Genomic DNA, 26,134 nt, shown 5'->3' on the forward strand with positions numbered 1-26,134 from the left:
AGTTTGTAGCTTAAGATGCATTATCCATTTAGAGGGATCAGGTTGCCTCCTAGGCCTATTTCTGGTCCTTTTAAGGAAGTTCTTGTTTGGTGGGCATATTCTTTAGGGAAATAAACATCCTACAGAATTTGAATGTGCAAATAAAAAACAAAAAAGGACTTACAAATAACTCTAAGATCTTGAATTGGCTGGCAACTTCATTTCATTAATGTAACATCAGTGTCTTTGGAAAACTGACCTCATGATAACTGCCTACAGAGACCCAAAGCTTCAGGGCACGTTTATATAATTAATCATACAACAGAAACACACAGAAACATAGAGCAATCAGGTCAAATATTCATTCTGATTATCTCTATATGCATTCTTAGAATTAGTGTCACCCTTGATTTACTTCATCTTGGGTACAGATAAGGGTACATCCACAGGTGTTATTCTGTTCTGTGAAGGACAGAGGTTTGAATATCTAGCTAAATAAGTGAACCAATGTGTTCATAATATAATAATCAATGTGTTTCATAATATACTGACAGTCTGAACAAGACACTGATTTGTTGAGACTTCCCTAGGAGTCCAGTGGTTAAGACTTCACCTTGTAAAGCAGGGGGTGCAGGTTCGATCCCTAGTCAGGAAGCTAAGATCTCACATATCTTAGGGCCAAAAACCCAAAACATAAAACAGAAGCAATATTGTAACAAATTAAAGACTTTAAAAATGGTCCACATCAAAAAAAAAAAACCCTTGGAAAAAAAAAAACCAGTCAATTTGTTAAAGGAGGAATCACTGCTAGCTAGGATTTGGAGGGAAACTATATATTTACTAAGCATTATGTTGTTCTTCTGTCGTCTAGATTTTAAACTCCCTGAAAAAGATGTTTGCATCCTCTTTCTTTAGAATATCTCTTCACAGGGTCAAGAAAGATGGAAATTGGGTTGGGGTTAATCTAGCAAGTGTATGGAGAAGAGAACTTTCTCTTTACCCTCAGGGTCTCCAGCTGGGCCTAAGATTGAATTGACATGAAGGCAGGTTAACGGGAGAAAAGCAGGCCAGTTTTATTAGCATTTCACACATATATGGGCATCTTCACAGAAGGATGGAGACCAAAGAAGTGACCAGGACAGAAAACTTAAATGCCTTTTTTTAGACCCAGAAGCAATGTATTTTTGACAAAATGACAAGACGGGGGGTTTGGGACTAGAGACAGTAAGTCAAGGAGACCATAAGGCTAGGAGATTTCTTGGGAAAGTGCGGAGAGACCGATGGAAGGTGAGGGTTCTCTTCAGAGGTGGGTCTGTACAGCTCCATCTCAGTGATTCCCAGGCTCTGGTGCTAAGGCTGGTCTTCTGTTCCTTGTGCGGGGAGGTTACCTTTCTCATGGAGAATTTGACGTGTGTTTTAGGTTAAAAAAAGGAGTGTGTGGGGCAGATCAGAAAGCCCTTTCTGTATCTGTTGTTTTTCAAGTACCCTTAACACTGCCTTAGCAGCCTGCTTGGGGTGGCGTGTTCTGAACTCTGTCGCAAAACACACGGGCCTGCGTGAGAAGGTAGAGGCAGCCTCTTCTGCTCAAGGACAGTGAGGAGGCATTATCGTCTGATGATGGAGCATGGAGGCCCTGGAGTCAGCCTGCCTGGGTTCAGATGCCTGCTGCCCCACTTGTTAGCTGTGTGGCCTCAGAGAAGTTACCCAGCCTCCCTGCCTCAGTTTCCTCATTCATGAAGCAAGGATCATAGTAATACCTACCTCTTGCTTGTTTGCAAGGGTTAAACAGTGCTCTCTTATCACAAGGGCTGGCTCATAGCATACCCCTCTATACATGTCAGCTGTTGCTGTCATTTAACAATTTTTTCATTCCAGATACCCATTGACAATATGACCAATGAGATGGAGCAGAGGGTTGAGCCTCATAACGATTACTTCAGTACTCAATTTCTGTTGAACTTCGCCATTCTTGGTACTCACAACATTACGGTGGAATCTTCGGTGAAAGACGCCAATGGTATCGTGTGGAAGACTGGTCCCCGAACTACCATATTTGTGAAATCCCTGGAGGACCCTTACTCCCAGCAGATTCGCCTACAGCAGCAGCAGGCCCAGCAGCCGCTGCAACAGCAACAGCAGCGAAATGCCTACACACGGTTTTAGCCACACAGCCGATGCACTGCAGACCTCCAGGGACGGATCAGCTGGGCAAAGATAGTTTGCTTTTTCTTGTGGATTAAGATACGAACGTTAGAATGCGGAATCCATTTATTCATCGGTTTCTGTAATGTAACATTCTGGGGGAAAAAATTTTTTTTTCTAAAAAATTCAGTTTGAGAAATAATTGGGGTCCTAACCAGAAAGATTTTTATTTTTTCCTGACTGCTTCTCCTACCAAGCCCTTCATCTCATCTTTAACACTTTTGTTGTTTTGCTATGATTGCTTTTATTGTGGCTGAGTCTTTTCTTTTTCTTTCAGGAAAAGTCACATATTGGGATCATTGAATTAGTAAATTTGACTGCTTTTCTACCAAAATATATCACATGCTGCCTGACATAGACCTCTAATTCTGAGCTAGGCCTTGGGAAATCCTAGTTCTGATCAGTAGGTGCTGGGTTTACCCAGGGTATAGACACAGAGTCCTCCCATAGTTGGTTGGAGTTGAAAGTGTCCCCTGAAACATCTGGTCTTGTGGGTTCTGAGCGTGACTGGTCTGGCAGAATTGAAACATCCTGCCATATTATTTCAACTATTTACCTATCTTTTCCCTGCTAAAGCAATATTAATTTATTGTTTCAGTATTTAATTGACCCAAACAGCAGCTAACAATTACGTAGAAAGATTGGAAATTAATAATTTGTTTTTTCTAATATGTGTGTGATTATATATAATACAGACTTTTTGTTTGTTTCTTAAGAGTGAAAAAATCACCTGCATTTAGTATCTTAATATTTTAAGTTAGGAGGGCAGATCCTTTCCTTTGATTGGTTTAAGTTCTTCTTGGCACGTTAGGTAATGCTAGACTTGATCGTCTAGAAATAGCAGTCTCTTTATAATACAACCTCTGTGACTTGGAATGCTCAGGGAATAGATGTTTTCCGGTTAGGCCAGAAAACCCCTTTTTTTTCTGTTTCAATACTGGTTGAAAACCATTATAAAAGTAATAATAATAGACTTTCTTGTCTGAGCACAGTGTCCTAAATGTCATTTAACTGTTCCTTACTGATTTGGGATCATTCAGTGCTTTGGGATCATGATTTCTAGACATCAGGGATCACAAGATTGCAGACATTGCTGATATGGGCACTTGGGCCGGAAGCTGCTCCCAAGATGAAGCGCAGGGCACATTCCTGGAAGTTTTCTTTTAAAATAAATCTCTCAATTTCTTTGCTCATTTTGTCTTTCTCTCTTTAAAGTTGACGTTGGCTTAAAGGAGGGGTAGCGTTTAAAGGAAAGAATGAATTTACAGGATTTGTGTGTATGTGTAATGTGTGTGGGAGGGGGGTGGGGGGGCACGTGGAGCTGGTGAAACTGATTGGCAGGTAACTTGGGTCCTTCTAAGATCTCTTGGCTTCATGAACGGTTGTCCCAGCGCAGCACTTCTGCCAGTGGCCTGGCGTTGTCATAAAATGTGTGTAAATCCACAGTGCACAGGTGTGACCACGCCTCAGAACGCACGCCTGGAGACTTGCCAGAAGAGAGTGGGGATGGGTGTGGGACCGCTCAGCCTCTGCCCGGTGTGGAGGAGCCTGGGTCCCCCTGTGAGCTCTGGTGAGTGAGCCCAGTGAGCTGCGCAAGTCATGTCATTTCTGTAGACTTCAGTGTCCTTGTCTGTAAAATGACTGGATTAGAGGGGACCTCTTGAGTACAGTCTAGAGTTCAGTTATCTAAAAGACTAAAGACCAAAAAATGTTCCTTGAATTGGGGAAAATCCTTTTTTTTTTTAAGTGGCTGTTTTTAGAATGAAACTTTATAGAATGAAACTTTCAGGTTTCTGATACCATTTTGAGGCAGAATTGTCCAGAAAAGAAGCAAATTTTGTAAACCAATTCGTGCAATTCCTGTATTTTATGTTCTTGAAAGATAGTCTTTTGATAGCTGTAGTTATAAATGCATTGATTTGGTGCACTATAGAGTTGCTGGCACAATTGGAAAGGAATTACTAAAATAAAAAATCTAGTTTGGAGTAAAAAGTAACTCTGGGAAGCAAAAAAATGAGGCTATTTTATGTCTCTTAGAATCAGATTTGGGACACTTCAATTTTATGGTTGTTTTGATATCTACTGCATTTTTGTCATCAACTCTTAAACAGTTATTTAAGGTGAAAGGAAACTGTTTATAATTTCAATACTACACTAATAAATGAAAAAGAATACTCAAGGAAAGATGCAGAAAATTCTGGAAAGATAAACATGCTGGTTAAATAGTGAACATGTTCCCTGATAAGAGTGACATAGGGCACTGGCCAACTAATCTAGGAAGGCAGGACTGATTTTTCTCAGTGTTCAGTGATTTTGCAATGTAACCTGGTGGCTAAGAGCCCAACCTCTAGAGCCAATCCAAATTCTAGTTCCAGATTCTAACCCTTATCTAGATTGGTGGCCTCAGACAAGCTACTCAATCTCTCTGTACCTCGGTTTCCTTATTCCCCAAATTGGGAAGCATAGTAATGCTTTATGGGTTAGGTGTGAGGAGTAAGTTAGTTAATACAGAATTAGGGGGGGTTCCCTGGTGGTCTGGTGTTAGGATTAAGCGCTTTTACTACAGAGATCTGGGTTCCAATACCTAGTCAGGGAACCATGCCACATGCTACTACACACACCACATGGCCAAAGTACAAAAAAAATTTTTTTTTAAATACAAAATTAACATACATAAAGCGTTAAGTACATGCTTCGCACATAGTAAGCAGATATATTGTTGTTCAGTTACTCAGTCGTGTCCAACACTGTGACCCCGTGGACTGCAGCATGCCAGGCTTCCCTGTTTTTCACCATCTCTCAGAGCTTGCACAAACCCATGCCCATCGAGTCAGTGATGCCATCGAGTCAGTGATGCCATCCAGCCATCTCGTCCTCTGTCGTCCTCTTCTCCTCCTGCCTTCAGTCTTTCCCAGCATCAGGGTCTTTTCCAATTAGTCAGTTCTCCATATCAGGTAGCCACAGTATTGGAGCTTCAGCTTCAGCATCAGTCCTTCCAATGAACACCAAGGACTGATCTCCTTTAGGATGGACTGGTTGGATCTCCTTGCAGTCCAAGGGACTCTCAAAGAGTCTTCTCCAACACCACCCTTCAAAAGCATCAATTCTTCAGTGCTCAGCCTCCTTTCTGGTCCAGTTCTCATATCCATACATGACTACTGGAAAAACCACAGCTTTGACTATACAGACCTTTGTTGGCAAAGTAATGTTTCTGCTTTTTATTACACTGTCTAGGTTTGTCATAGCTTTTGTTTAGTATTTTATTTATTCAAAGTTAGAGTTACATTTCCTCTGCTAGTAAACACGTTTTAAGCTATCTTCCCTCATATTCAATTCGGGTACATTGATTAAGAACAAAATAATGTTGGCCTAAACAAAATGAAATTTCTGTTTACTTGTTCAGTCGCTGGGTTGCCTCTGACTCTTTGCGACTCCATGGACTGCAGCATGCCAGGCCTCCCTGTCCTTCACTCTCAGAGTTTGCTCAAACTCAAGTTGAGTCGATGATGCTATTCAACTATCTCATCCTCTCCTGTCCACTTCTCCTTTTGCCTTCAGTCTTTGCCAGCACCAGGGTCTTTTCCAGTGAGTTGGCTCCTCAAATTTGGTGGCCAAAGTACTGGAGCTTTAGCTTCAGCATCAGTCCTTTCAGTGAATATTTAGGGTTGATTTCCTATAGGATTGACTGGTTTGATTTCCTTGCAGTTCAAGGGACAATCTGCTATCTTCGTCTACTATAGTGCTGTTAAGTACTATTAAAATATTTAAAGAAAGGGAATTCTCTAGCAATCCAGTGGTTAGGATTCTGTGCTTTTAGTGCCAAGGGCCTGTTTGGGGAACTAGGGTCCTATAAGCCATGCAGTGAAACCCAGAAAAAAGAAAAAATATTTTATGTATTAAAAGTATATAAAGAAAATTATGAAGTACTTTCCAACAATACTGATTGTCTTTAATGTTGATAGCAATAGTATATAGGTTATTTAGAAATTAAAGTACTGTTGTAGTCTGGCTTGAACTGGGAGATCTTGTGATGTGACTTTCTTGCTCAAACCAACCAAGGTAGCAGGTAATTTGCAACTGGAGGCTATCGATCTCTTCACACTGAAGCATATAGTTCAGAGAAGAACAAACCAGGCAAATAAGATCCTCAGTGTAGAGTCCCAGAGATACCAGTTTAAATTCTAAAGACTCATTTGCCATGGACCCTTGGGTAGGCTACTTGATCTTTCTCTGTTGATATATGCCAGTAGTATAAGAATAAGGAGGCCCTGTCCCTGGGTGTACAGTGTATGCAGTGCTATCCTACAGAACTTTCTGTGATGATGGAAGTGTGCCAAGTCTGCCCTATCCAGTATAGTCACTAGCCACATAGAGCTGTTGAGTATCTAAAATAAGCCTAGAATAAATGAATCATTTATTACTTTTAATTCAGTTAAATAGCCTCATGTGGCTACTGCCTTTAGAATTGGACAGTGCAAGAGTAGTAAGGGAAGAAATGACCGACTCAATGGACATGAGTTTGAGCAAGCTCTGGGAGATGGTGAAGGACAGGGAAGCCTGGGGTGCTGCAGGCCTTGGGGTCACAAAGAGTTGGACACAACTGAGCGACTGAAAAACAGCAAGGTTTCTGGATATGGCGTCTACGTTGGGATTCTTTGATGAACCAAAGCTTTTTCAAAGTGGAAGAGTGTGGATGCCGAAAAAGACCATGGGGGTTTGTATGTTTGCTTTGCTTCTGATAACACAACACTAGTGCTCAACCATCCAGTCCACTTTTCTGAAATGTGCCTTGAATTTAGCCTTTATCGGTCACCGACATTAAAAGCATGATGGGAGTACTGAAAAGTCCAAAAGTCCGGTGAATTGGCTTAGATTTCCGACCAACAGCTCTCCAGCAGGTTATGGTCTTCCTTTCCATATCTTGTGCAACAACACAAAGACCTGGGCTGTGTGTGTATTTTATTGGCTTAAGTAGCATTAGTTAATACCCACTGTCCTGTGGATATCCACTGTCTCTCCCAGTCCACTCATTCTATGAGCAAATTGCTATTTAGTTGTCACTGAAATTTAAACAGTCATGGCTTTTTTTTCTTAACCTACCAAGATGTGGAGTCATTGATTTTCACATTACAATTGAGAATGCTGCATGTAAATTTATTTTTTTTCCAAATCTTTTATTTGCAAAACATTTTTTCAGTCTATCTTTTCCCTTATGCTGTTTACTCGCTAATCTCTCCTAGTTCTCTCCTGCACAGTCATGTTTGTTATCAATGATTGTCCTCTCTGCTTATTATTTAGGTCCAGCCTTGGTAAAATGATTTTGGGGATTGTTTTCTTTACAGATCGTGACTATGAGTCTAGCTTTTGTCTATGGATACTTAGCTGGCAGGCTGAGACTAAAAATATTTTTATTGTTATTTTTTAGTAAAATTATAAAGATGAGATAATATAAAATGAAACAGTCAGGAAGATGAACATCTACCCAGTGCCTCAAAGTCAGATTATAAACAGAGAAGAAACACTTCTACCTTTTGGTTTTCTCTAGAGATTTCGTTTGTGGGTTTTTGTGGAGCTTGTTTGCAGCTTCCCTGGTGGCTCAGTGGTAGAGTCACCTGCCAGTGCAGGAGATGTGGGTTCCATCCCTGGGTGAGGAAGATCCCCTGGAGGAAGGCATGGCATCCCACTCCAGTATTCTTGCCTGGAGAATCCTATGGACAGAGGGGCCTGGCAGGCTACAGTCCATTAAATTGCAGAAAGTCCAACGTAGCTTAGAAACTAAACAACAATTTGCAGATTATTTGTATTTTAAGGAAAAACATTTAGAAGACTGTGACAAGTAAAATAGTACTGAGTTAGACTAAGGAGTTTTGAGAAGGTATCTGTTTAATTTTCCTGTTTCCCAAGATCACGGAAGGTGAAAGTCAGCTGCGCTGCCTCCGTCTCCACCACTCTCACCCCTGGCCCAGCCCACTGGAAGCAGCAAGGCCAGTGAGGCCTTCTGTTTATGCCACCTCACCCTGAGATGAGCGAACTGACGGTGAATTGTTAACACTTGTGTCCCCCATCCTTGCGTTCCCCTCCCCACCCCCACCCCCAGCAAAAGCAGCAGGTCCTATGATCAGGAGGGTTAGTTCTGAAATCGCCCCAGCCCCCTCCCCCACTTGACCAGAGAAGTAGATGAAAAACCTACCGTAGAAGCGCTAGTTGGAGAGGGGGACTTTGCTGGGTGATCCTGACAAAGCCAGGCCCTGAACTGGAGTGAGAAATGCAAAAATCTGACAGAACGCTCAAGCAACTTGTAGACTCATTTGACAGAAAAGGCCTATTTTTAGAAAATGTGGAGAGGGCATTATAAACGCGATAGAGCACAGAAGATGCAGTTCTGAAATTCTAGTAGCACCCTCCCTTACATGTAACAGGGCAGGCACTTAGGTCATTAGAAACTGGCCTTCATCTGGCATTTTCTCCTTTTCCAGCACTTGGAATGCAGTGTCCCTTCCTCCTCAGGGAGCCTCTTTTTGACGTCATCAGAGACAATTGGGTGCCTACTACTTGGAATTCTGCCAGAGGGACAAAAGAACCTTTAGAACAAAGATACACCCCTGAAGTGTGAAGTTACTATTTAGCCTCGAGGAGACAGGAGCTTATACTCAGAATTAAAGACTGTCTCCTGTTGCAGAAACTGCTGCTGCTTCTGGCCAAGCGGATGGAGGACATGAACCCCTGAAGAGCACATTTTTCAAGGTATCAGGGCATTAGGGAGAAATGACTTCGATTGCAGAATCACTTAAGCAAGATCAGCTCTATCCTGCTTGGTGGTTACAGTGTCCCCTGGGGATGCTCCCGAGCGTGTTAGCCTTGCCTTGAATTGTCTCTCAGGGAGTGAGTGCATCTGGAATCTCCTTGAGGGCCCTTTGCACAGGAGAGGGCTCACAGCTCACTGTGTCTGTCCCAAGCCCCATCTCCCCCTGCCATCTCTCTGCACCGACCAGGTTAGCTGATGGAAAGCACTTTTTCTTTCGTCCTGAGCTCCAAGGTAACTCAGCTGATATCACAGGGCCCTGCAGTTCAGTCAGCATCATTTGTCCATTTGTCTGAGCTGGAGTTCATGAACTCAGATTTCCCAATCTATGCAAAAGGCACAGCCAACAAGGACACAAACAGTTTGGGAAATGGGGTCTTTTATTTATTCACCAAATGTTGATTGAACACGTACAGGGCACCGAAACGGAATACAATCATGGACAACCTCCCTGGGTTCATGGCCATGCCACTCCTTGTTTCTGCACAGACCGTGGGAGGGGAGGTGGCAGGAGACCCACTCTGGCCTTGATTCTGTTGGATGGGCCTGCGCTTCCTCAGTAGTCAGTCATTTTCTCCAGGGGGAGAGGAAGGTGTTCAGACATGGCCATCCAGGTCAGAGTCGCTGCTGTTTGCTGTGTGGACTTTGGGAAAGCTCTCTCAGCCTGAGTGTCTTCTCGTTCCATCTTCCAAGTTCACTAGGCCTTTCCTTACATTCCAACTAAGCCTCTCATGGCAGTCTTAACCTCCTGCTTCAGTTCTCTGTGTTGGAAGGGATGGAAAGCTCCCCAAAACCTTGGTCATGGGGAAATAACTTTAATCAAAATACAGTCTCCCTGACCTCAACTACACCACTATACCACTTTGAAAAACCCATCCGCCCCTCCAGACCCAGCAGAAACCCCAGCCAGACCTGGTGCTCTCTGCCTCCATCTGTGACCAGAATCAAACCCAGTCTCGTGGATGTTCTCCTGCCTGACCCTTGGGGCTGGCGTGAACATGACCAAACGGTGACTAAAGTTACCATGTCCCATTAATGGGAACAAACAGCTCTCTCCACTGTTCCATGCCCCACGTCAGCCCCCCTGGCTATCCTGTGTCTCTTGACTCTCATAACATCTCTTTGAGCCATGGCTTCTTCATCTGTGAAATGGGATTAATACTTAACAGTTGAAGAGTTATGAAGATTAATGGTAATAAATAATACAGGGATAAAACCAGCTGCTGCAAGGCCCACCAAACATTGGTTGGCTTCTGCATTTGTGACGGAGTGGCTGGTGTTGCCTGGCAGACCTGGGAATACCAAGGAAAGAAACCTCAGCCTTATAAAAACAGGTTTCAAAACATCTCTGCCTTAAAGATGATGAGGACTCAAAAAGGAACTAAAATTTCTCAGACTCAAGATGAATTTATGCTTTTCGTGTGGGAGGACTTGAAGACATTTACACCTGTCGGGCTTCTCTATCAACACAAACCTTGAGCCCCTGGGGGAGGGAAAAAATTGGAGACGTGTTTCCGGCTTCTCTGTCATTCAGACTTATTTAGCAATTGCAAAATAAATGGGCTTATATCCAGAGTTAGTCCTTGCCAACCAACTATTGTGCATAAGCCCCATAATTCACCAGATACCTCCCACCCGACCCAGACTTCCCTACTCATAAGGGTTTCAAGAGTTTATCATTACCCACAAACACACAACATGAAGCTAGGAGATTTATGGATAAAATAGCAGGAAGATGTTTAGGTTGGGTATAAAGAAGAACTTGAACTGTGAAAATAATTACTAAAAAAAGAAAGCGTTTGGACTATCCTGTCCAGCCAACAGCCTCACTGGAGGCAGGGGGATGGACTGTCTGACCTTTTGGTCCCACTCCATCAGCGGGATCTCTTGCAAGTGGCAGACTCCCGAGGGGTGCGAAGGTTCTGCCTGGGGGACCTGGGGTGTGCCCCAACTCCCCACCAAGCACATGACCTCCGGACAGAGGGCTCAGGCGTGGCTGCAGATATAAATAACCCTCTCAGGACTCTTTCTGTCCTTTGAGCAAATGCCTCTGGCCACTGTCCAGAATGGGATCAAGGGAACAGGACAGAAGTGGGAGGAAGTTGGGGGAGAGGGTGGGGACGGGGTGGGCTTGACAGTGGAGAGGAGAGGGATGGTAGAGAGGTTCTGTTTTCTCTCACCTCCTAAGTGTGTCTGTGTGTGTTCGTGTGAGATGTGTGTCCAGGAGGGAAGAGAAGAGGGGAGACTGCTTCACGGTGTTCCCTCCCTCCTGTTTCTATTGCCATTGTCTGAGTTCACAGCCTCCTTGAATCTTCCTGGAATATCACTTTCACTTCCTGTTTTTCCTGCTGCTAGGGTCTGCCTCCTCTGAGTCATCCTTACTTCCCACTGCTTCCCAGTTCACCCATCTGCTCCAAAATCTTTATTCCCATTGGCTACCCTAAATAGTCCAGATTCTTCGGGCTTTGTGCTCAGGCTCTAAGTTGTATCCAACTCTTTGCAAACCCATGGACTGTAGCCCACCAGGCTCCTCTGTCCATGGGTTTCTCCAGGCAAGAATTCTGGAATGGGTTGCCATTTCCTTCTCCAGGGGATCTTCTCCACCCTGGGATCGAACCCGCATCTTTTTCTTAGCAGGCAGATTTTTTACCACTGAGCCACCAGGGAAACCCCTCAATATATCTGAAAAGACTCTCCATGGTGAGACCCCAGCCAAGCAGCCAGGCATTACCTCTTGTCACACTTAAATGTACATCCAAGCCTGTAATAAAATTAGCTTCCTGGGCCTCCCACGAGCTCGGTTTGCACACTCTCACCATCGTGACTGTTCATACTTTCCCACCACCTGAATACCCTTCTGCATCACTGACACCCCTGTCCGTCCCTGAGTGTGCTGCCTCTCCAGCCAGGCACAGGTCTCCCCCATGTCCTGTATCGTGTTCAGCCTTGTGTGGCGCAGTTAGGCTGCCTGGCCCTCGGGGCCAGCATGACAGTGGACAGATAGGGGCCAATGTGACCGTGCCCTACTGATGAGGACAACGGCTACCTTCACGGTCCCACCCCTCGTGACTACCCTCCAGCCGCCAGCCCTGGTTCACACCCCTGCATGGGGCAATCCTGACTACTACACCTGCTGACTCAGTGTTCACCCCAGAGACAAGGCGTGTAGGCAAGAACAGTGTCAAGGCAGGAGCACAACCCACTGGCATTGCAGCGGCCCGGTGGGGCTTGGAGTGCAGCTCAGGCTCTGATCTGATGGAGCCAGAGCCTAGACTCACTAGAAAGAAAACAGCAAAAAAAAAAAAAAGGAGCACTCATCTGTCTTTAGACACCTCCACTCTCCTCCAGCACCAGCCTTCTGTTGATCAGAATTTGGAATGTGTTGTTGCTCTGGGGGATTTGGGTTTCACCGTTGCCAGCCAACTCCTTCCCTGTCTGCCTTCTTCCCTCCTTCCCTTTCTCTTCCTCTGCCTTCCTCTTTGCAGGTCTGATTGAGTACCTGTTATGTGCAAAGCACTGCAACAGGGAGCATCCTGGCTCTAAGGAAGCTTTGGTCGGTGGTGTCGGCTTGATCCTTGGCTGTGAACAAGGTTAAGGTGCTGAGGTGCCAGGGTCCACCGAGATGAGACTCGAGCGGTCCGCCGCATTGTCCTTCTCATAGACTGAGCTCGTGCATAAAGAGCTGCCTGAAAGAAAGGCCCTGGGGGCAGAGGAGGCAACGGAAGATGCCTCGGAAGACACAGGCCAGGAGAGGAAGCGGAGGCGGCCATGGGTTCTCACCGCTCCGATCCAGCCTGGCCCCAGCGCGGCGGCAGATCCGTCTTGCCGAGTTCCTCACTGGTGCTTTCACTCCTCTGCGGGTCACCTATTAGGTTTCTGTCAGCTTATGTTTTCCTGTGGCCTCCTGCCCCCATCTGCTTTCATCTACAGATTCTACCCTCTGAGCTCTGGACCACAGACTCCCTTCGGATGGCTGGACCTGTGATAAGTAACCTTGGGAGTCATTCAAGACCGTGGGGTTTTTTTGCTATATGTACCGACAATAAAAAAAAGAACAGCCCAGCTGAGTTCCTGCCCAAAGTTCCCTGAGCTGCCCTTACATTCCTATAATGCAGTGAAATATTCATCTTTGTGCTTTTCTTTTGGACATTGCCCAATGTTGAGAGGGATCTGTAGTCCCCTAAGGAGAAGTGGAGGGTTAAAGCAATATGCCAAGACAAAACAAAACAACCCAATGTTCCGTTTTTTAACATACAAAATGAGATACTGAGAATAAAAAGGGATAGCATTTCGGCTATAAAAATAGAAGGGAGAAAGAACAGTGAGATAACCACGGCTGCTGCTGTTGACCTTCTTATTGTTCCCTGAACCCCAAGGCATTTCACACCTCCGGGCCCTTGTCAGCACTTGGCATTCAGTGTGTGATGCTGTTTTCCCCATGGTTCTCCTTAGCAAGCTCAGTCCACCTCTGAAGACTTAGCCGGGTCGAAAGTCTTCCTTTCCAAGAAGCTCTCCCTGAAAGTCCCACAGGGCTGGGTGCTACCCTAGCCTCCTTCTGGGCTACTCTCTGCTTATTTATATATACCTCCCTGCTTTCATAGCTGTCCTCTCCTCTGTCTAGACTATGAACAACCAGCGGGAGGACTGGGAGTTTATCTTCGCATGCCTGCTGTCCAGCTTGTGCCCAGCACAGAGTCGGCAGTCAATCAAGCTGAATTACTTAATGCAGAATTCAGCTTCTAATGACGTAGCCTAACTATAGCTTCTGGTCCTAGGAGCCTAGCCACTGAGAACTAATCATAAATTCAAGCAAAACCAATGCTGGACGTTTCTGGTCCTCGGCTGAATCACTCAGCTGCTTAGGTGACCCTAAGCGATGCCGCAAAGGATGCGGCACCCTGGCAGCCTAAGGACTCTGCAGCCACCGTCACGGGGATGCCCTTCCTAGGCTAGTGGCCTCACCTAGACCCTGCAGCCTCCAAGGAGCAGTCAGACCTGGGCTGGGCTCCCCTGGGACCAAGGCGAAGCTCTCTCGTCACTGTCTCCGGTCTTCAGCCTCTCTGTTGTGTGGTTGTGGGTCCTAATTAGAAAGCTTTTAGAGGTTCCTGGAAGGACTGTTACTGTTTAGCAGCACAAAGGGTATTATGTCACAGTGGTAGAAGAGCACGGCAAGGAATAATAAGGATACTTATTCCCAGAAGCACATTGATTTAAACCACAAAAGCTCCTTGGAATAGGGCTTGAGGATTGTAAAAAGCCTGAGCAATCAACAACCCCTGTGGGAGGGGAGCGTATGCCAAGCTACCGCTGGAGAGTTCATTTGGTCACGGTAGGCGGGCCGGTTGTGTCCCTCAGGTGTTCTCACTTGGGTGAAATTTCCCTGCTGGAAGGAGCCCAGCCTATTTGCGGGTTCCGGGGAGAAGTGGCTGTTAACTTCCACACCCCTGGCATAAGAAGTGAAGACTTGGCCTGAGCACAGCTCAGTTCACTTTTTATCCTCTGTAGGATGAGGACAGTTCTCCAGGCAATGGAAACGTCATCACCACCTTTGCTTCTACAGTCTGTACAGCAGAAAAGTCATCTGGGTCACACTTGGACCTGCCGTTGCTGCCCCTGGTCAGCAACTTTGGCAAAACTGCCAGACACTCTGTTAGCAAGCTGGTCATTCTGGAGTGGAAAACTTATGCTAAAACATAGCTCTCTGACAGTAGGAAGGGAGAATCTACCAAAAAAAAAAAAAAAACCACACATACACAGAACGATAGCTCCTGGAAGAGATAGGCCCCTGGGCTGGTGGCTCCAGGGTTTCCGCTCAGGAAGGTCAGTGGGTCCTTGATGGCTGAAAGGGGTGGGCATGGGAACCTGCTTGCTGTGTTCGCACAAGAGTTTAACTGAACTGGGAAAACCTCAGCTATTCCTGAGAAAGAAGGAGGTGAGTGTGTGCAGGCATGGGGTGCTGGTGGAGGTGAAGAGGGAGTGGGTGAAGCCCCCAACCCTGCTCTGGAAGTCAGTACTAGGCATGGATAAAGATGCATCCTGGATATACATGAAAGAAGCATTTAAACATGGGAGTGGGCGTCTGGGAGCTTAGCCTCTGGGGCCGGCTTTGCTACTAACTGATCAGGGCAGGTTGTTTTCCAATTTAGCCCATGGTGCTTCAGGAGGTTCTGAAGACCAATGTAGGACAGGATGTGTAGAAAACCCAAAAAATCCTTGTCAAAGCAACTTCAAGTAAAGACCTCTGCTTACCTGATTTACCTGGTCAGGCCCACCTGCCCCTGATTTTAATGGCCTGGCAAAATCCAACCAGCTCAAATACCCAGAGGAGTTGTATACCTGGGAAACGTATGTGGACAACAAAAAGAAGAGGTGAAAATAACTAAATCTGTGTGACTGAAAGAAACCCACATTGTTTAATCATAAATTTACCTGAAAGTGAAGTCACTCAGTCGCGTCCGACGCTTTGCGACCCCGTGGACTGTAGCCCACCAGGCTCCTCCGTCCATGGGATTCTCCAGGCAAGAATACTGCAGTGGGTTGCCATTTCCTTCTCCAAATTTACCTAACCAAACACTGATGTGATGTGACATGGCATTACACACGATATGGGATGATAGGTGATAAAATATGATGTGTTGGCTTCCAATTTCCTTCTTTTTTAAAAAAAATAATAATCCTGTCAATTCTTAAAAAAATTTTTTAATTAATTTATTTTTATTTGACTGCCTTGGGTCTTAGTTGTGGCCTGCAGATCTTCACTGCAGCACGTGTACCTTTGTTGCGGCGTGTGGAGTCTAGTTCCCTGACCAGGGGTTGAACCTGGGCCCCCTGCACTGGGAACCACCCGGGTCCAGTGTTCCTTCTGACTAGGAAATTAGAAAAGCCTCTTAATCAAGCATGACTGAGAGACGGGTAGAGAGGTATAGGATTATACATAGAAAAAGAACAGAGGTCAGAGTATGCCCCACAGTGTGTGCACCCCCAGTCTGCCACTTACTCGTTGTGCAACTCAAGGTACATTCCTGGAGATTACTGGGTCTCAATTCCTTCATTTGTAAATTGGAGAAAACACAACGACCTCACAGAGTTGCTGTGAGGATTAAACGTCAACACAGAGAAAGCATGGAGCATTGTAGATGCCCAGTACCGGCCTGACGGATTCTTGTTGGCAATATATCCTTCCTCTGGCAAGTCCCCAGTTCTCCCAATCCCCCCCACCATCCATGTCTCTTGTCAAACTGGGCAGCAGTGTCCTGTTAAAAATTTAGTGTGCCTGGGACTTCCCTGGCAGTCCAGTTGTTTAGACTCTGCCCATCCGATGCAGGAGGCGCAACTTTGATCCTTGATCAGGGAACTAAGATTTCACAAGCTGTTTTGTAAGGTGTGACCCAAAAATGAAACAGAATAAATAAATGAAATTCCATTTTTTAAAAAAAACACCCAAAGACACATCATAATTAAAAACAATTTAGGGTGCCTAACTCTGTCTGGAAAAAATCATATTGTTAGACACTTGTCCCAGCTCTTGGCAGAGTCCCAACAGAGGCCTGAGTCACCACTCCCAGCTTCAGGCTGCAGTGATGGGACAAGTGGTACACGGCCATAGGGCCCCAACTGAGGGAGGGGTCAAGTAAAGTCAGTGGGATTTGATGGAGACAAGCAAGGGTCAGTTGCCTGAATTAGAGTTGACTCCTCACGTTGCTTCCAAGCCTGAGATGTGTGTGTGTGTGTGTGTGTATGCACACTCAATCACTCAGTCATGTCTGATTCTTTGCAACCCCATGAATTATACCCCTCCAGGCTCCACTCTCTGTGGAATTTTCCAGGCAAGAATACGAAAGTGGGTTGCCATTTCCTCCTCCAGGGGATCTTCCCAACCCAGGGATCAAACCCACATCTCTCACACCTCCTGCATGGGCAGGTGGATTCTTTACCACTGTGCCACCTGGGAAGCCAATGCAATATGAGAGACCAAAAAGAAAGCCAAGAACCATCAAAGAACACCTACAAGGGGTGGTAGGAAAAAAAACAATGACTAAAGAAACAGTTGTTGTAGAGGAACAGGAGAACCAGAAAAGTATACTATCATTATGAGCAAAAAAGAGCATCGAGAATATGAAGTGTGCAACCACCATACTGAATATTGTGCAGCAGCGATGAGCGTCCTGTGTAAACCTGTAGCCTAATTTCCAAGGCTCTCTTTCTGTTCTTACAAAGCAACAGTATTAGGAGAAATAGGGATATTTTAAGAACCACTTAGGACAAGAAAAGGGACCTTGAAGAATTCTCATGTTCCTAAAATCCTGAAGACATAGACTGATACAGAGGTCAGAGGCAGGCTGCAAGTTGCCATATGGCACCATAGCAAAGCGTAGAGCAGGCAGGCAACTGCAAGTTGGTCCTTCTGGGAAACTGGTAACATCAGTTTAAGAAGGAAGCATGGCTCACCTGCCTTGCCTAGAACACTGGATGAGAGGTTGGAGTCCTAGAAGTACCTGACTCACAACAAACAGTCCAGGGCAAAATTAGAATTGTAAGAATTTAAGGATGAGGTAATGAAGGCAGAGAGTCAAGTCAGGACTGAAGCAACTGAACACACGCTGAAGGCAGCAGCGTTCGTTACTGTTTCCAAGCATTTGACGAGGGATGGAAGGAGAGCTTGAAGGACTAATGAAATGGATTTTTGTTGCTTTTTGTGTTTTTAACTTTGATCTCTCAGTGGATTGAGTGGGTAGAACAGAAATGAGGAAGATGCAAGATAAGAGGATAATTAAGGAGGCAAGAGTCTTAAGCCCACAACAGAAGAGGAAATCAAGATTGTAAGTGGGAAGTTTAACCCCCCAAAAAATTGTCTTTATTTTTCTAAAATGAAAAGGGAAGAGAAAGTATGAGTAGAGAAACTGTCCAGGTAAAGAGAATGAAGTTAGGAAGCAATGATTGCTTCATTTTCTCAGAAAAGAAAGCCTCAAAATCATCTGAATGAAAAAGAGTAAGAGTGCTTCCAAGCCCGAGATGCCATGATTTTTAAATCTTTCTCTGTTTACTTCACTAATTCGTACAGACCAGCCTAGACTGGTTCTAGAGAGAGAGACCAGGTGACTCAGCCAAGGTCATACGTTGAGCAATGGCCAGACTGAGATGAATAGCTCTAGCTTGTGAACCATTATCATGAGCTGGCAGAGATCTTAAGCCTATACCAGTGGAAATTTCAAGCCTATACATGGAGTGCCCAATGGGTCAACAGCATGTTGATTTTTAAAATATTCCTTGACAATTCTCGCATCATATAGTTTTGCTGTTAATTCATTTTTAAAAGGTTTCTTTGGCCTCTACTAGAGGTGACACACAGTGCCCAATAAGTCATCTTGGAGAGTATTTATTTCCTTCTCTAGTGACATTTCCGGAGAAGGCAATGGCACCCCACTCCAGTACTCTTGCCTGGAAAATCCCATGGACGGAGGAGCCTGGTGGGCTGCAGTCCATGGGGTTGCTAAGAGTCGGACACGACTGAGCGACTTCACTTTCACTTTTCACTTTCATGCATTGGAGAAGGAAATGGCAACCCTCTCCATTGTTCTTGCCTGGAGAATCCCAGGGACTGGGGAGCCTGGTGGACTGCCATCTATGGGGTTGCACAGAGTCGGACACGACTGAAGCGACTTAGCAGCAGTAGCAGCAGCAGTGACATTTCCTAAATGGAAATCAGGAGTGAGAGTCTCTGGGCAGGACGTCCCAACATTCGCCTTCACTGGGTGCCAGTCTGTGTCGAATCTCTAGGCTGCCTGCCAGACAGTCTTGTGATTGGACTGGAGAGTAGGAAAACATGTAACAGTGAGGCAGGCGGAGGCTGGAGGCCAGAGTAGCTTGAGACAGCAGGGAACACAATAGTAAGATGAGCAGGACTAGGATCGGATTTTCCCACGGACACATGGAGGCGGGGAAAGATGAGTGGCCAGCAGGAAGCAGCACCGTGGAGATAGAAGGGCTGAGTGTGGGTTTGAAACAAAGGAGGCAGGAAGCTTCTTAGGGTTCACCGGGCGACATTTATCTTAGTCAGGGTTAAGCTATGGAAGCAAAACCACTATGAGTATTATGGAATAAGGAATTTACCATAAGAGTCAGATCAGACACAATTGTGGGAGGAATTGGATAAGGAAAGATCTGAGCGGAGAATCACCGAACAGTCATTCACCAGCTGTGGTGCATGTGAGCAAAGCAGAGCTCACAAGAAAGAACAAGGTGAGTCTGGCTGCTGGCCTGGGGCCACCAAGGGGCTGGTGCGGAATCTTTGGGAGGATGTTGGCGCTTTGCAGTTACTGCCTCTGTGAGTTGGCGACAAAGCATCTCATGGTGTGTGGTGGGGATCACAGAGGAGTGGGGAAGGGCAGGGACACACTTGAGCCTGGCTGCACCTGTGTGTCCCCCTCATGAGCTCCAGCCACCAGTGGCCTTGGGAGTGTGGTGGCTACTGCTTCACAGCTGACTCCTACAGTTCGCACAACCTCACTTTTGGCCAGCTCTCTCTAGAATCAAACAGGCAAGGGGATGCTAGGAAATACAGTCCCTGGTGTATCCAAGGTGACCACTGAAGCTTCCAACTCTGATCTAGGAAAGACAGGAACACACTCAGCTCACAGATACACAGAGCCTCACATTTTTGAAGTTTCAAAAAAGCGTATGTTGGGATTTGCCTGGCTGTCCAGTGGTTAAGACCTCGCCTTCCAATGCAGGGAGTTGGGGGTTCAACCCCTGGTCAGGGAACTAAGATTCCATATGCCTCTCAGCCAAAAAAAACAGAACATAAAACAGAGGCGGTATTGTAACAAATTCAAGAACGACTTTAAAAATGGCCCATATCAAATCTTTAAAAAAAAAAATAACAAACCAGGTAATGTAGAGAAGGAAGCTGACAGAATACTTCTGTTCATCAAGACTCTGGGTTGCAAGTGACAGAAATTCTAAAACAAGCTGTCTTAAGTGAAAAAAGAAATCTTGAGGCTTTGGAGAGGGGTGGAAAGCTTGGGATAGCTCAAAGAATCTGAAGGAAAATAGCCAGGACAGTCAGAGGGAACATGACCCCAGGACTCTCTTTCCTTGTTTCCATGTCTGTCTCAGCCTCACCTCTCTGCACGGCGGCCTCATCCTCTCAGCCTTCTTATATGGTAGCTCTGGTGTTGCACTTATACAGCAACTCGACAAGAAAGGAGAGGGTTTCCCCACCAGCTTTATTTGGAAAAATCCCTGGCTTTTCTGTTCGTTGGTTGGTTTGTTTTAGATTGGTCATTAGATGAATCCCCATACCAACTGCTGTGGCTGGATGAGTAGGCTATTGTTATAGTTAAGCTGGGGTCGCATGTCCACCCCTGGGGCCCCGGAGGCATGGCCCAGGGTGCTCTGATCAGTGTATGGAGGGGGAAAGAAGCAATTCCCCAAAGGAAGGCTGCTCTGCCCCCACGAGAGAGGAAGCAGGTGCTGGGCAGACAGGAATAACCCTGGTGTCTCAGGGATTGAATGAAATGCTCTTCACATTTATATTTCTCATTCCTACCCATTTCCTTTAACGTGAAGGCCACTGAGGCAAATTTCTGCTTACTCTCCACTGTACAAGGAGGGAAATATTAGTTTGTAAAAGGTTATGAGCAGATGATAACAATCAATTCAGAGACCTAGAGATTGAGCAGTTTGCTCAAGGCCACAGAATTACTTAAAAAGGAGAACTAGAACTCTCGTCCTCTCCCAAGCAGGACATCAGGGGCCTGGTTTATGGAGCACGCTGTGGAGATTGGGGCTACTGTGAAACCATTTTCCAGAACCTGGTCAGATTGCTTTCCTGGACCTGAAAGAACAGACTGGGTCCAGACTGATTACTCAGGGGTCAAAGGGTAAAAGACATGACTTAGAATCTGACTTCAGAATGAAGGCTGGAGGAGATGAGTCATGGTGTGTGTGTGTAGACTGCAAGGTAAAAGGAATGTCACTGAAGTAATACACATCTTTTCTAGGAGGAAAGGGACCTGAGATTAGGGTTTTGAATGCCCTGAAAAAGGCAGGCATTTAGTTATCAGCCCTGTTAGTCACTCAGTTGTGTCCGAGTCTTTGCAGCCCAGGGACTGTAGCCATGGGCTCCTCTGTCCATGGAATTTTCCAGGCAAGAATACGGGCCTGGGTTGCCATTTCCTCTTCCAGGGAAAGTTCCCAACACAGAAATCAAACCCGTCTCTTGCATCTCTTTCACTGGCAGATGGATTCTTTACTGCTGTGACACTGGGAAGCCCATTCATTTCACATTCGCTGTATCTTTTCTCCTCCTTACCAGGCATGATTAACACTTCCCTTTTTTAATGACTTTACAAAATCACCTCAAGAATGTTTGTTGTTGTTATTTAATGGCTAAATCATGTCTGAATCTTTGCAACCCCATGGACTGTGGCCTACCAGGCTCCTCTATCCACGGGGTTTCCCAGACAAGAATACTGGAGTGGGTTGCCATTCCTTCTCCAGGGGATCTTCCTGACCCAAAGATAAAACCCAGGTATCCTGCATTACAGGAAGATTCTTTACCATCTGATTCACCAGGGAAGCCTAATCAACTCTAAACAGAATTTTAAATGTGCAGATAATCTAAGACATCTTATTAGCTAACAGCGTAATTGATTTTCCCTCTTCTACTTGTCTTTTATACTTTGTCAGTGGCTTCCCCACTTGACTGTTTATCAGAATCACCTGAGCAGCTTTAAAAAAATAAAAGCTTTCCAGAAACCAGGTCCCACCCTCATTCACCCCTGCTCCCCGCCACCCTCTACCTCTTCCCCTTGCAGAACCCCCACCTCAATTTTGAGCTCTGTGGAGGATTCCAGTGAGCAGGAAAGAGAACAGCTCCTCCTGGGGCAAAGGGCTCCCTGTCCCTTTATCTTGCCTGATGCCCCACAACTGTGGGAGCCAGGCAAGGTGGGCATCCTAGGATGTGTGTGTAGGTGCTAAGTTGCTTCAGTTGTGTCCAACTCTTTGTGACCCCATGGACCGTCATCCACCAGGCTCCTCTATCCATGGGATTATCCAGACAAGAATATTGGAGTGGGTTGCCACTTCACTGGGGGATCTTCCTGTTAGGTAGGCAGAACAGGGAAAAGGAGTCCAAAATGGCGGTGGCTACAGAGAAGGAAGGGAAAAGCCCTCGAAAATGAAACAAAAGAAGGTCTGAGGACCGGAGTGAGGACCTCAGGTAAAACAAACAACACTCCTGCTTGGCCCAATTTACATAGGACAGGCCCAGGGAGAGATAAACATATAAATAGAGGAGCCAGAGCCAGCTCTCTCTCTCTCTCCTGCGCTCTGGGGCGCTCTTCTCCGCGTGTCTTTGGATTGACGTGCCCTCACGCCTCGAAGATGGATTTTCCTGCTATCTTCTAAATAAAATAGAGCTGTAACACTGATTTGTCTAAGAGCTATAACTCGGTCCATTTGAGACCTGAGAGCTATAACATGGTCTATCCAAGACCTGAGAGCTGTGACATGCCGAGGGAACTTTAATGTCTGTCACTCCAAATCTTTGTTGTGACGGGACAAACAATCGAGGAACATACACTCACGTGACATTCCCAACCCAGGGATCGAGCTGGCGTCTCCTGTGTCTTCTGCATTGGGAGGTGTGTTCTTTACCTCGAGCGCCACTTGGGAAGCTGGCAGTCCAAGGATACAGCTGTTAAATGGTGTTTTTAAGGCCAGACAACTTGTAAATTCTGGAACCAGGTGGACTGGGACCTGGATTCATCTGGTCCTGATCTAGTCAAATGGGGCACCGAGGGCTTGGTCTTGACCCCTAAGGAGAAGTGAGAGAGGCCTAACTAATAAGGATATGTCTACTTCTGTCAGTAATTGAGCAACTGGGTTGGCCAAAAAGCTCATTTGGGTTTTTCCATACCCAAATTTGGGTTTTTCCATACCCAAATGAGCTTTTTGGCCAACCCCAATAGTATTCCTAGGTAATATACAGAAATTAGCACGTCTGACAGGCAGAGCCCTTCCTAAAATATAATATTCATGGATTCTTTCCTTGCTGAATGAAGGTGCCATTTTTCCTGTTCTGACAGTTACTGCTGTGTGACCTTTGGAAAGCTGCTTGATTTCGATGTTTCTTGGTTTCCTCATTTATACACTGAGAATGTTGGGCTTGACTCCTTTCTGCTCCTGTGCTCAATTGTTATATCCGAAGAGCCCTTGAGCCATGATGTGATTGCAAAGAGCTGAAAAGAGCCCTTTGTTTTCTTAAAGTCCACTGGGCAAACTTTTTATGTTGCAATACAATATGAGAAAAAGCGTAATATATGGTGATCCCTGGAAAAGATGCGTATGACTCAAGTAAACTGTGACTGTGACTCAAGTGAAAAATGAGAATGATAGACAGTGAAGGGAGTGGGGAGTGTGCAGAACAGAAGGTGGGAGGCTGGAAATCCATGAAGGGAGTGCGGATGCCGCTGAAGAGTGCCTCCGGGGCTGGAGTTGACAAGACAGGGGCGGCAACAGCAAATGTGGCTGGTTCAATCCAATGTTGCCTGGGGATGAAAATTTGAACTCTAATCCCTTCTGCCTCAGCCCTTCTGGAAAGGCTTAAGTTCATTTTCCCTAGATTTTCCACTGCAAGCCTGTTGCTGCTGCTGCTGCTGCTGCTGCTGCTGCTGCTGCTGCTGCTAAGTCGCTTCAGTTGTGTCCGACTCTGTGCAACCCCATAAATAGCAGCCCACCAGGCTCCCCCATCCCTGGGATTCTCCAGGCAAGAACACTGGAGTAGGTTGCCATTTCCTTCTCCAATGCATGAAAGTGAAAGTGAAGTCACTCAGTTGTGTCCGACTCTTAGCGACCCGATGGACTGCAGCCTTCCAGGCTCCTCTGTCCATGGGATTTTCCAGGTAAGAGTACTGGAGTGGGTTGCCATTGCCTTCTCTGCACTGCAAGCCTAGTAAGCGTAAAATAGGCATTAGTGTCCTGAATGAATGAAACACGTATGTTGCTCTTTGCCCAGCCTGGCTACTAGAGGTGGGAGAATAAACTCAAAATCTAAGAGGGGGAATTCAAAGACAGACATAAACTCATGAGAATGATTCAGAAAGCCTAAAGCCCCTACAAAAAAGGGCCCTGCCAACCACAAACAGGGCAATAAAAAGGCCCACTGGGTCATGTTCAGAGCAGGAAGAGGGCTAGTCCTATAGCCTGGGAAAGAGCACAATGTTGACAAATGACAAAAAGACAGAGGAGTCATTCAGCTCCTAAGTGCTTGCTCTGTGTCCATTGCTGGAGACACGGGCAAGTCTCTGAACTCAGGGCCTGGCATGTCGTAGGAGTACAGTGAAGGTTTGTTCGATGAATGGAGAAGGAATGGGAGGAGGATGACAAGGAGAAGGCTTTTCTTGAGCTTAACAGAGAGCCCAGGATGGTTGAAAAGGTCTTGAGAGTCTGCACTGTCGCTTCCTTCTGAATTGGGAACGGGAGGTCATTGAGGCAATCAGTCCCTTCGAAAACTGACCAAGATGGAGGTTGTAGGCAGGAAGTTTGCTGAGTGCCCTTGGCATCCACACCTATGGGTTACTGGCTGCTGCTGCTGCTAAGTCGCTTCAGTCGTGTCCGACTCTGTGCAACCACATAGACAGCAACCCACCAGGCTCTTCTGTCCCTGGGATTCTCCAGGCCAGAATACTGGTGTGGGTTGCCATTTCCTTCTCCAATGCATGCATGCATGCTAAGTCGCCTCAGTCGTGTCCGACTCTGTGCGACCCTATGGACAGGAGCCCGCCAGGCTCCTCTGTCTACTGGATTCTCTAGACAAGAATACTGGACTGGGCTGCCATTTCCTTCTCCCAGCGGGTGACTGGAGGGAGTAGAAATGGCAGAGGGATGAACTGAACTGTGATGCAGATGTAATAAATGTCTCAGGTCAACCCTAGGGGATGGTTCTTCAGAACTGGCTCACCTTGAGGACAGTGGGGCTGGGTCTTCACACTTCCTCATTAGCTCCTTGCTGGATACAGGCTATGCTTTTGGGGGAGATGTGGTCCTGGGCCACCTGTGAACTGTCAGTCGGCCCAAAGGTTGAGGGAATGAGTGACTTAGTCTTGAGGAAGGATGTGTGGATATGGTGGTTTAGAGCACAGACTCTGGAACCTGATGGACTCTATGTATTCAAATCCCAGCACCATCAATTACTCAGTGTGCCGCCCTGAGCAAGTGTCTGATTTCCCTGTCTCTGTTTCCTCATCTGTAAAACAGGGACAATAATACATAATCATAGTATTTACTTCATAGGATTATTTATTGTAAGGATCTGCGAACTAATATGTATAAAGAATTTATGACTGTCCCCAGCACAGAGGAAACACTCTATTACCATTTGGTGTCATTATGCATAATTGTTTCAGCTATCTATTGCTGTTGTAAAAACTACCCCCAAACTTAATGATTTAAAATGACAATTTATTACTTTTTATGATCCTGTGGATTATTTTCTATCCCTTGGTACTGACTGGGACTCTGGGATAACTGGAAGGACAAAAATGACCTCATTCTCAATAGTTGATCATTGATACCAGCTAGCATAATAGAATCTTTGAAAATGGGGCCCAGGAATCTCCATTCTAATAGCCCTCCATATGATTCTGATGACAGCTAGGTTTGAAAACCAACCGTGCATTCTCAGACACCAGTTCCAGTTCCCCAAGGGGCTGTCAGGCTTCACAGCATAATGGTTGGCCCCCAAGAAGAGTCTTCCAAGAGATGAAGGCAGAAACTGAGATCTCTTTAGGCCCAGCCTTGGAAATTACCTTGTGTTTCTTCCCTATATTCTATCCTTTGGAACCAGCTGCAGGCCCAGCCCAGAAGCAGGGGAGAGGAAATAGACCCCACCTTTCAATGAGAAGAATAGCAAAGACTTAGCAACCATCTCTAATTTATCAGACATTCAATCCCACTTTTGTAAAACTGTGTGTATTTGTAAAACTTTGTGTGCGTGTGTTTATGCATAGAAAGTGATGTCTAGAATATATCCCCAAATGTACACAATAGTTATCTTTAAAAGGGAAGGGTTACAATATTGTTGTTATTCCCTTCCTGTTTTGCTTGTTTGTTTCCCTGAATTTTCCATGATGAGTGTATATTATTTTT

At 45.7% G+C, this 26,134-nt stretch overlaps 2 protein-coding genes and 1 long non-coding RNA gene across 6 annotated transcripts in view; 2 read left to right on the forward strand and 1 right to left on the reverse strand.

Moving 5' to 3' along the window:
* Positions 1-3,374, forward strand: part of INTS7 (integrator complex subunit 7) — a 79,540-nt gene extending 76,166 nt beyond the window's left edge. The window contains exon 20 of the mRNA XM_069544210.1: positions 1,855-3,374. Within this exon, the coding sequence (XP_069400311.1) occupies positions 1,855-2,142 (288 nt within the window). The 3' untranslated portion in view covers positions 2,143-3,374. The remainder of the gene's footprint in view (positions 1-1,854) is intronic.
* Positions 3,375-9,345: 5,971 nt separating this feature from the next.
* Positions 9,346-16,255, reverse strand: LOC138415750 (uncharacterized). Its single transcript, XR_011247392.1, has 4 exons — positions 15,981-16,255; positions 15,233-15,319; positions 12,483-12,669; positions 9,346-9,777 (listed from the first exon to the last, which is right to left on the reverse strand). It is a non-coding gene; the product is annotated as an uncharacterized lncRNA (long non-coding RNA).
* A 2,412-nt stretch (positions 16,256-18,667) lies between these two features.
* LPGAT1 (lysophosphatidylglycerol acyltransferase 1) overlaps positions 18,668-26,134 on the forward strand; it is a 152,727-nt gene continuing 145,260 nt past the window's right edge. Inside the window, exon 1 of one of the 4 annotated variants that reach the window (XM_069544212.1) lies at positions 18,668-19,222. The gene's annotated coding sequence lies outside the window, so the exon portion shown is untranslated. The remainder of the gene's footprint in view (positions 19,223-26,134) is intronic. The other 3 variants (XM_069544215.1, XM_069544216.1, XM_069544225.1) reach the window with 3 other exon arrangements.

The sequence above is a fragment of the Ovis canadensis genome, chromosome 12 (assembly GCF_042477335.2).
Source record: "Ovis canadensis isolate MfBH-ARS-UI-01 breed Bighorn chromosome 12, ARS-UI_OviCan_v2, whole genome shotgun sequence".
Taxonomy (NCBI): domain Eukaryota; kingdom Metazoa; phylum Chordata; class Mammalia; order Artiodactyla; family Bovidae; genus Ovis; species Ovis canadensis.